The sequence below is a fragment of the Sapajus apella genome, unplaced genomic scaffold, assembly GCF_009761245.1.
Source record: "Sapajus apella isolate SASKATOON/1434 unplaced genomic scaffold, GSC_monkey_1.0 scaffold12, whole genome shotgun sequence".
NCBI classification, from domain to species: domain Eukaryota; kingdom Metazoa; phylum Chordata; class Mammalia; order Primates; family Cebidae; genus Sapajus; species Sapajus apella.
In genome coordinates, this window is record NW_022436952.1 from 38,381,835 (window position 1) to 38,391,948 (window position 10,114).

The 10,114-nt window shown below is 57.8% G+C and overlaps 1 protein-coding gene across 1 annotated transcript; it reads right to left on the reverse strand.

The window, feature by feature from the left end:
• Window positions 1-2,861: 2,861 nt before the first annotated feature.
• TRAF4 (TNF receptor associated factor 4) lies at window positions 2,862-9,027 on the reverse strand. The gene is made up of 7 exons (XM_032281023.1): window positions 8,761-9,027; window positions 5,703-5,754; window positions 5,020-5,124; window positions 4,789-4,950; window positions 4,543-4,704; window positions 4,266-4,421; window positions 2,862-3,992 (listed from the first exon to the last, which is right to left on the reverse strand). Exons 1-7 carry the CDS (start codon window positions 8,901-8,903, stop codon window positions 3,360-3,362), a joined length of 1,413 nt encoding a protein of 470 aa, XP_032136914.1. The 5' UTR covers window positions 8,904-9,027; the 3' UTR covers window positions 2,862-3,359.
• Between the last annotated feature and the right edge of the window lie 1,087 nt (window positions 9,028-10,114).

Consider the following 10,114-nt stretch of genomic DNA (forward strand, 5'->3'; position numbering starts at 1 on the left):
CTCCCTTTTCTGCAGGGTGATTTTTTTTTTTTTTTTTTTTTTGAGGGAAAGCCTTGCTCTGTTGCCTGTGATGGAGTGCAGTGGCACGATCTTGGCTCACTGCAACCTCCACCTTCTGGGTTCAAGCAATTCTCCTGCCTCAGCCCCCTAAGAAGTTGGGACTACATGTGTGCACCACCCAGCTAATTTTCGTATTTTTATTAAAGACGGGGCTTTGCCATGTTGGCCAGGCTGGTCTTGAACTCCTGACCTCAAGTCATCTGCCTGCCTCAGCCTCACAGTCTTGGGATTGCAGGCGTGAGCCACTGTGGCCAGCCGAAGGTGCTCTTTTGTGAAAGTGTTTTGACTCCTTTATGCCTCTTGCCACCCCTGTGAAAGAAAGCTGTCATCTTCTGTGTCAGGTAAGATCTGCAGTCAGCCTAAGGTCATAGAGCTAGACAGTAGTCGCGTACGGCTCTCCTCCCAGAGTGAATGACTCCTGGGCTGAGGCAGATGCTTGGGGAGTCCAGCTAACACTTTTATTGCAGAACCTGGCCTGAATTCTGCAGGTTATGACTAGCACTGAAATAAGGGCCAGGTTTGTGAGGCTGGCAGAGTATGGGGTTAACGGCCCCATTGTTTGCAGATAACTCGAGGAGGCACCATCTAGTCTATGTGAACGTGACTCCTGGAATCATGCAGTGGCAGTGCCCTGGCATCACGGGCCTGTTTGGCCGAGGTGCCCAGCTTATTTATTTATTTATATATTTATTTAGAGACGGAGTCTCACTCTGTTGCTCAGGTTGGAGTGCAATGGCACAATCTCAGCTCACTGCCACCTCCACCTCCCGGGTTCAAGTGATTCTCCTGCCTCAACCTCCCAAGTAGCTGGGACTACAGGTGGGCACTACCACACCCAGCTAATTTTGTATTTTTAGTAGAAACAGGGTTTCCCCATATTGGCCAGGCTGGTCTTGAACTCCTGACCTTGTGATCTGCCCACTTCAGCCTCCCAAAGTGCTGGGATTACAGGAGTGAGCCACCGTGCCTGGCCGCTTATATGTTTTTTGTAGAGACAGGGCGTCTCGCTTTGTTGCCCAGGCTGGCATCCAACTCAGGCTCCCACAATGCTGCGATTATAGGTGCCAGCCACTGTGCCTGGCCAGGTGTGTGTTGGGATGCTGGAAGGGTGGCTCAGCCTGTTGCCTGAAAGCGTTTCTGCTGCTGGAGCCATGGTTGCCTCTACCAGTTTCTGGGCATCACCATACCAAGATGGCTTATCTGGTGAGGAGGCCCAGCTCTGCTTTCTCAGCTAGGCAGCAGGGCCCCTTTCTCTCTAGATAAGTGAATTTGACCTTTTTGAAAAGATTTGACTGATGATCAGCTCCCCAGTCTGGCTCACTGAGGCTTAGTCCTGTTCTGTCACCTTTTTTTTTTTTTTTTTTTTTTTTTTTGCGACAGGGTCTGGCTCTACCACACAAGAGATCAAGAGATTGTACGGTAGCACAACTGCAACCTCCACCTCCTGGCTATCCTCCCACCTAAGCCTCCTGAGTAACTATGCGTGCACCACAGAGGCTGAGGTTTTTTGTTCTTACCATCTTTTTTATTTAAAAAAAAATCTTTTTCTGGCTGGTCACGGTGGCTCACGCCTATAATCCCAGCACTTTGGGAAGCCGAGGCGGGTGGATCATGAGGTCAAGAGATCGAGACCATCCTGGTCAACAAGGTGAAACCCCGTCTTTATTAAAAATACAAAAATTAGCTGCGCATGGTGGTGCGTGCCTGTAGTCCCAGCTACTCGGGAGGCTGAGGCAGAAGAATTGCTTAAACCCAGGAGGCGGAGGTTGCGGTGAGCCGAGTTTGTGCCATTGCACTCCAATCGGGGAAAAAAAAGGAAACACCGAGAAAAAAAAAAAAAAAAAAAAAAAAAAAAACCAGAGGAAGAGAATTAGTTTAAAAAAAAAAAAGCCCTGGAACCTTCCCTTATTAATGATTCCCATACATACAACCTCATACAGGGCTAGGTAAGACAGTAAGGCACTGTGTTCTAACCAGTTCATTTAATCTTTACAATAAATCTGGGAGGTGAACAGGCTTTCACCAGTGTAGATAATGGAGGCCCTGTGTAGCTGAGAAACTTGCCAGAAGCAAGCACAAGGATCCATACCTATTGCCAAAATTGGAGCTACAACTACTGGGGTTTAAAACAGAATCCAGGCCCTGTCCGAACCCTCAGAATAATTCACTCCTCTGTTGGTATTTCATCAATTAAATATGGATAATTACAAGCACCCACTAGGCCCATAAGAAAAGCTGATGAGAAAACCAAGTGCCTTGAACACCTTGAAGGCCCCTTTGCTCAACATCCAGTCAGTCACTGTATGTGGGCTGGGGTTCAGAGCTAGAAAGCATTCACTAAGCACTTATTCTGGGCCAGGAACATGCATTGTCTCATTAACTCTTCTCTAGAGCCCACTAAGCCAGTTGTGATAAAAGGCATTTCACTTGACAGTTGTTTTCAATGAAACAATGCACGTCAAGTGCTTAGCAGTGTCGGTCTTATTATCATTAGACCAAAAAAGACCTGCCTAGGGCAGAGGCACTAGTCTGGTGTGGCTGACCAGGGACTCCAGCCTTATGAAACGGCAGGCCATGCACCTCCCGCATTTAATCGCCAGAGGGCAGTGGCAGGGCCCGTCTTCCCCAAAAAGCCCTATGCAGTTCCCCGGGCGTCCACCAGAGGGCGAGCCAACAGGGCAAATGGATCCTGGGGACAGACCCAGGCAGCGGCCCTTCTCTTACTGGTCCTTTCTTTGCCTTCAGTTGTGTTGAACCTTCCAGGGCCCTAACCAACCCAGGTAAGTCAGGCTGAAAGCAAATTAATAAATACAATTCCGGATTTATTAAAAATCGGGGCTCCCCTGCTGCGCCCTCCTGGTACTAAGGAAATAAATAACCAGAGGGTGCACAGCTAGGGAAAGGGGAACAAAATCAGATCTCAAGACAGACTTTGAAGTACCCTTCCTCCATCCCCAACTCCCACCCCCCTATGGCTCTTGGGACATAGCACCTGAGCAGGCACCTCAGTCCGGGTAGAGTGTGACCCGGCACCAAGGCATGTCTGCCCTACCCAAGAAGAGAGACAGGCCCTGGGGTCACTTGTTTCCAGCCCTTGATGACCCCAAGACCTGTTCCCCACAGGGGCCAGGGCTGAAGCACCAATCGGAGGCACCTGAGGGTGGTGGTTCGGGGAGGAAGAATGGGGTAACAGAACCTAGGCGGAAGCTGTGGACGGGGGGTCCGGCCCCCTCTCCAAGTTCAGCAGTGCCTGACTCAGGTCTGCCCCATCCTCCTTTCCCCTTGAGCCCCGCCTGCACTCAGCTGAGGATTTTCCGGGGCAGTTCAACAGCGGCACGGATGAAGACTGCATCATCCCGCACATAGTTTCGCTTTCGGATATCCTGGTGGGAGATGAACTTGGGATAACCAAAGCCCAAAGAACTCTCATCCAGGGAGCCCCGCCAAGTGCCCGGCTTCTGGAAATTCTTCCAGTTTGGGTCAGGGTGGAAGGTCTCAGTGACGTGCTGTGGTTTAGCCAGCCCAGGGTCGCTCTGATCCAGCAGGGAGAAGGTGACACGGCGGGCAAAGGGCCACTCAAGGAGATTGTCAAAGGCGCCAGGCAGCACGCGAATGTACAGTGAGAGGTGTGTGCCCTCACCACTGCCATTGCCATTGAGGAATGCAGACACCTGCAGCTTATAACCATACTTGTGTGTGTAGAAGGCTGGGCTGAAGCACTCAAGGTTGGGCTTGGCCTTGGCCTCCTGCAGCCGTCGCCCATAGCTGCCAATCTTCCAGATGAGCACACCATCACTGCCCACTGATAGCTCCTCCAGCTCTCGCCGAAGTTCCTGCAGCTCCTGGCGTTGCCGGCTCACCAGGGCACACATCATGGCCAGATGTGGCTTCACACTCTCCTCTACATGCCGTGCCATTGCGAGCTTAGGGCACTGTTGGCAAAACCCCAGGCCACAGGGGAAGAGAGAAGAGTTATTAGTAGGGGAAGGTCCAGGGGAGAGAAGAGTGGATACAGGGTAGCAAGCGCCCAGCTCTATGAAGAAGATAGAGGGTGTTAGGAAGAGGCTGGAGCTGGCCAGCAGGAGGACTGATGGCTTCAGAGAAGCACAGCAGGGACCACCAAGGCCTAAGTGGCATCAGGAAGCCAAGCCTCCATCTAGGGCTTCAAGGGCAAAAAGGGGCTGACAGAAGAAGGGGTATCTCACCCTGTGCTTGCAGCCGGAGTCTTTGAATGGGCATAGCACCAGAGCGGTATTACAGCTGTCCTTCAGATGGCCTGGCAGGTCCTCCCGAGCCACAGTGCCCACACCACACTGGTTGGGGCAGGGAACAGGCAGCCTTGGGCACTGGTACTGGTGGCTCTGGGGCCACAGAGGCAGAGAGGCAGAGGCAGCAATCAATAGCCTGGCTCTGTGTCACCTGCCCTGCAACCTCCCTATCACCTGGTTCCCTGTCACCTGCCCTGCTCAGGAAGGGCCTCACCTGGATGGTGTCAAAGACGAACTCCTTAGTGCAGTAGGTGCAAGGCTGAGTGCGCTTGGGGCACTCTGAGGTGGCATGCTGAGCCAGCAGCCGCCGCATCATGCGGGAACCACACTTATTCTCACAGTAGACACTCTCTTGGGGGCACATACCCTCGTGGCTCTGTGGAAATGTCAGAGGTGCTGAGTCAAGGGATGCCTGGGCCATCAGGTACCCCTCCTCCACACTCAGCCAGACCCCACCCACCTCATAGGCCTCCCCACTGAAGTCACAGCCACAAAACTCGCACTTGAGGCGCCGCTTGGGGCAGTCGTGCTGCAAGTGTGCAGGTAGATCACGGCGGCTCAGCTTCATGGGGCAGCGATTAGGGCAGGGAACTACGTTGAAGCTGCAGGTATTCAGGTGGCCCTGGTGGGAAGGCTGCCGTTAGTGCCTGCCATGGGAGAGGTGGTGCCAGCCCTCCCATCAGAGCCTCACCTGTAGATGACGTAGCGGCCCACTCCAGCGGCAGCCCTCCTCACTGTGGATGCAGCGGATAGGCAGGCCCAATACTTGTACTTCCAGCTCCGGGTCTGGGTAGATCTAGGGGTGGGGATAGGGGGAACTGGCCAGGGTGAGAGCCGACTGCAGTGCCCATTGCACACCCCCAGCCCCAGTTGGGCTGGCTCTACCTTGGAGCCTGTAACAGCCTCTCTCGGGCTCTTTGCCCCTCTGTGTCCAGGGATGCAGGGCACAGCAGGCAGCGTCTGCTCTGATGCTGGGTCCTAACATGCCTGCACAGGACGCTTCCTTTGAAGAGGGAGCCAATCAGCCTGCTCAATCCCAGGCTGTCCCCCGGGCTCTGCTTCCTTCCCCCTGGTGGAGGGATACTGGCCCTCAGCCACAGGTCTGACCTGCCACCGGAAGGGGAGGGAGCACTTCTTTCGGGCACAGAGCAGCTCTGTGCACCCCTACAGGCTGGGCATTGTGCCTGCCCTCCAGGGCAAACAGGGCCCTCGTTTGCAAACTGGCCTGGTGGGAGGGAACAGGCTACCTTTGTAGGGGCGCACCATCCCCAGGCTCTTGGTTGACATTGGCCCTGAGCCCACTGGCTGCCAGCACCTCCAGCCTCCAAGGGCAACAGACTGTGCTTGGCCTTCTTCCTGGCTGTGTGGACTCACCTTGGCATAGTCCAGAGGAAGCTGGTCCTCAGGGCACTTGAAGACTCCTTCGCTGAAAGGGGGGAGGGGCAGGGTCAAGGCTTCACATTAGGGGAAAGGGAGGCCTGGCTCCACCCCTTCCACCAGGGCAGCCTCCTTCCCTCACCAGACTGGTTCCCAACCAGCCCAGGTGAGACAAAAGGGCAAGCAAAGGCCCTAGGGGCTCCACTTCCCCAGGATCCCAGAAGACCCTAGCCCCTATCCTGGGAAGGGGGGTCTGGGCCTAGCAGAGGCACAGTCAGCTGCCTCAGTCAGGACTTGGCCAACAGGTGGCAGCTGGCACCCCCTCCCCCAGGATGGCAGCTGGACTGGGAAAGAACAGGTTGCACAGTCACCCCCTCCCCCCAGGTTAGTTTTCATTGGCTGGGCTGAAAGCTGATTGGGAGGGGGAACAGGGATGGGCAGAGATTAAGGGCCTGCCAGGGCTGCCCAGTCCCCAGGAAGGTGTCCTGCCAAGAACCAGGGCAAATGTCAGCTTGCGGCCACCTCACCCAGCCCTGCTCCTTTAAGGGTGTGTCTCCCATGGGAAAAGGGAAAAGGGAGGAAAGGCATGCTCCCTGGCACTTGTTTACACTCCCACCCGGCCCTTGCCACCTGCCTCTGCGAAAGGGTGGAATGCCCCCATTTTACAGGTGAAACAGCTTACAGGTGAAGTAGCACCTGGCTATGTGTGTCTGACTCCACAGCTCTAACAGGCTCTACTAAACCACACACACAGGAAGAGAAGCTAGGGCAAGGGAAAATGTCCAGGCAAGCACCGCTAAGACTCTGGGCACTGCTCAGTGGGCTTCTGAAGCCTGGTGACACTCCCCTCCTGCAAGCTGCCCGCCTTTTCCTGCACCGATTCCCACCTGGCTGTCAGCACCCAAGGAGCCTGTTAGCATGCTTCTTTCTATCAACACGCCCTTGCTGACCCCAGCCACGACCAGTCACACATGCCTGGCAGGGCTGAGGCAGAGCAAGAGCTCATCCAGCAGGACTGAAGGCCCTGGGGCAGGGCATTCCTGGCAGGTCTGAGTCAGGTAGGTGGGAGGCAGGCAGGGAGCAAGGCAGAAGCAGAGCCCAAACAGCAGTCTAGTTCTAGAGGCACTCTCCAGGGTCTGGGCAGTCCAGGCTCCAACTGCTCCAAGGATTTCTAGCACCCACCTCCTCCCCTTGACCCCACTACCACTACCCCACTACCAATGCCAAGGACAATACAAGCAGCCAGGCACTGAAGGGGTGTGTCTGCCCACAGGGCAACCAGCCTTCCTGGGCCAACCTAACAGCTCAGGAAGGAGCGGGGAAAGAGGGGTGGGCCCAGGGGGAGAGGGGTCTACTTGGCTGCTTCAAGAATGTGCTGACTTAGTGGTTTTGGAGACAGGGAGGGAATGGAGGCAAGTCCCTAGGCTTCAGGCAGAAGCGTAGCCTGCAGCTTGGGGCCCAGCCAGGACTGTGGACACCCTCACTTGTGCTTGTTCCGTGGCGGGTGAGGGTGAGTAGTAGTGCCCGCCCAACCACCTCTCCCCTTCAGAAGCCTCAGCAACACAGCTCAGGCTCTGGGGGATGGGGGGAGAGGCAGGGCAGAGGCTGCTCCAGGATGTGCAGTGGAGGCCCAGGCCCAGGGAAGAAGACAGGATGGGGGCAGGGGCTGTGGGAGTGGGAGAGGAAGAGGGGATTTCCGGGAGGGGGAGGGGCAGAGAGGGGCCAAGAAAGTGGTAGAAAGAATCGTGCCTGCCAGCCCCCTCCCTCGTTCCTTCCCCGAGGCAGTCAGGGTGGGTCAGCTGTCGAGGGGTAGGGGGGCTCAGCTGGCCTCATCTGGAACCCAGAGGGCAGGGGAAGAGCCCTGGCGGAGACAATGGGACTGTGTCTGTAGGAGTGTAAATGTGTACACTGCCCGGGGGGCGGGGGGGAGAGAGGGAGAGGCCAGGGAGGAGGGGGCAGTCCTGCAGCTTGTGCGGGAGCATATGTGAGGGCAGGAGCCGGCCCCGGCTGTGGGGAACAGAAAACAAAGGGCTTGCTGAGATTTCCGCCAGTAGGAGCTGCGGAGGACCGAGCAAGGGAGGGAGGTACGGAGAGAGAGAGCACTTAAGGCAGGAGCCCCAGAGGTGCTCTCCCTGCCGTGCCCTCGGTCCCCTCGGCTCCGCAAACAGCCAGGCAGTGGCCGACCCTGCCTCCCCTGGCGCTCTGGGACATGACCTCCGCAGGAGTCGGGGCTCCTTCACCCTGCCTTCCACACCCGGGCCTGAAAGGTTCCCTGCATGGCCAGGAGATTCTAGACACCACAGGGCGCCCAGAAACTTGATGGATGCCCAAGAGCCAAGGGCTGACCTGAGAGGGCAGCGGAAGTTCAGTAACAACGAGTGCGACCCCCTCCTTCACGATTTATGGCCCACCCGCCCTACTCCAGCCCCGGCGAGAGAAGGGAGCCGCCTAGAGGGGTCCGGGTTCGGGACAGGATTCAGTCCTTCCTCCATTGTGTGCTCACAGCAGCCCAAGCTTAAATCCCGGTTAAGCCTTTAAGTAACTGTGTGACCCTGGGCAAGTCGCAGCCTTTCTTTGAATCTCGTTTCCTCATCTGTGAAATGGGAGAACAATAGCTCCGTTCTCTGAACGTTCGAAGAATCGGGAGAGGTCAGATGGGGGAAAGCTCCGGCGGCTCAAAGTGCCGCGCCGGAGCGGGTTCTGTCCTCTTCCCGCAAGATTCAAAGTTCAAAGCTGAGGCCGCGCCGGCTCTCAGGTGAGGGGGAAGGGCCTCGTCCCCTCCCCGCCCCGCGGGAAGGCGTCGAGGTCTTCCGCCCAGGGCCGGGCAGGTGGACCCAGACCCCTCGGATTCCTGCGGGGGTCCTCCTTCGGGGGTCCTCCCTCGGGGCTTGACGTCACCGCTCCCTTCCCTGTGACGTCACGGGGCGCCCCTGAGGTCACAGGGTCGCGGCGTAGACAAAGACCCGGCGTACCCTGAACTCGAGCCCCTCCCCAGGCGGCGCCCCCGCCCCGCTCCCGCCGGCTCCAGCTCCGGCTCCGGTTCCCGGGTCCGCACCTGAGAAACTCCTGCAGGCAGGTGTCGCAGAAGCGGTGGCCGCAGGTGGAAACCTGCACAGGCTCGCGCATGGGCTTCCCGCACAGTGGGCACAGCAGCCGTCGCTTGGGCTTCTCCAGGAATTTGTAGTCGAAGCCGGGCATGGCGGGCAAGTGGCCGGCACGGGCGAGCGGGGCCGGGCACGCGGCGGCCCCACAGCCCGCGCCTCGCTGGAGCCGCGCTCCGGGCTCCGGGCGGCGCCGACTGGCGGCCGCGGCCAGGGCCCGGCTCTGGAGCCCGCCCGCCGGAAGAGAGGGCGGGGCAGCGGCCGCGCGGTCCTAATGCGCGTCCGCGCGGCCCCGCCCACCCCCGAGTGCAAGGCTTTCGGGTCTGGTGACTGCCGGTCTCGCTCTCCCACGGGAGCGGGGGTTTTCTTTTCCCTGGGGGAGAGAGCTCGCAGCTCCGCTTCTCCCCAGAGCGGGTGGGGTCTGGCGCTAGGATGGGACTGAGGGCCCCGGGAGTGTGAGTCGGAAAAAGGGAAGAGCCGCGCCACAAAGGTTTTTTTCCTCAGAGGCAGCAACTCGGCCTCCGGGGCCGTGAGCCGCCCGGGACTGGGGCCCCAGCTTCCAGGTGCTAGGCAGCCGAAGCCTGGCAACCAGCTCCGGGGACCCCAGCTGAGGTTGGGAGGCTGGACTGGGCGCTGAGCCAGAGGAACCTCGGCCCCAGCCTCCGGCTGCGCCCACATTCCTCCCTTGGCCGCAGCCCTGCAACCGAGGTCCGGCCCAGCCCAGTCGTGGGGTGCCCTGGTCGCCACTCCCATCCCATGAAGACACCACACTCCAGGCAGGCAGCTGCAATTTTTATTAGCGCTACTTCCTGTCCTTTGGGAAACCAGTCTGGACCCACCAGCTACCCTTTCTCCCGTTTCTGGGGAAAGGCATGGGGTGGGGGACACCCCCCTAGCGCTGATCTTTTCTTCAGCGGATACTTAGTGGCTCTTGCCCTCCCGCTGGGGAAGAGAGGCCAGCAAATGTCGAGCAAATCCCTGCCTCAGAATGAAAGTGTGGGGGAGGTGGCAGCACTCCCTGGGACCCCCGTGCCCCAGGCTATACGAAGCTAGGCAGGCCTAATGGCCAGTCCAGGCAGGCCCTGACTTGCCCTGCTCCAAAGCATGGAGACAGACTCCCGGTGAGCACCAAGGACGTTTGAGAGGGAGTCTTGATCTGTCACCCAGACTGGAGTGCAGTGGTGTGATCTCAACTCACTGCAACTTTCGTCTCCCAGGTTCAAGGAATTCTCCTGCCTTAGCCTCCAGAGTAGCTGGGATTATAGGCATGCCCAGCTAATTTTTTTTTTTTTAAATAACCTATAATGA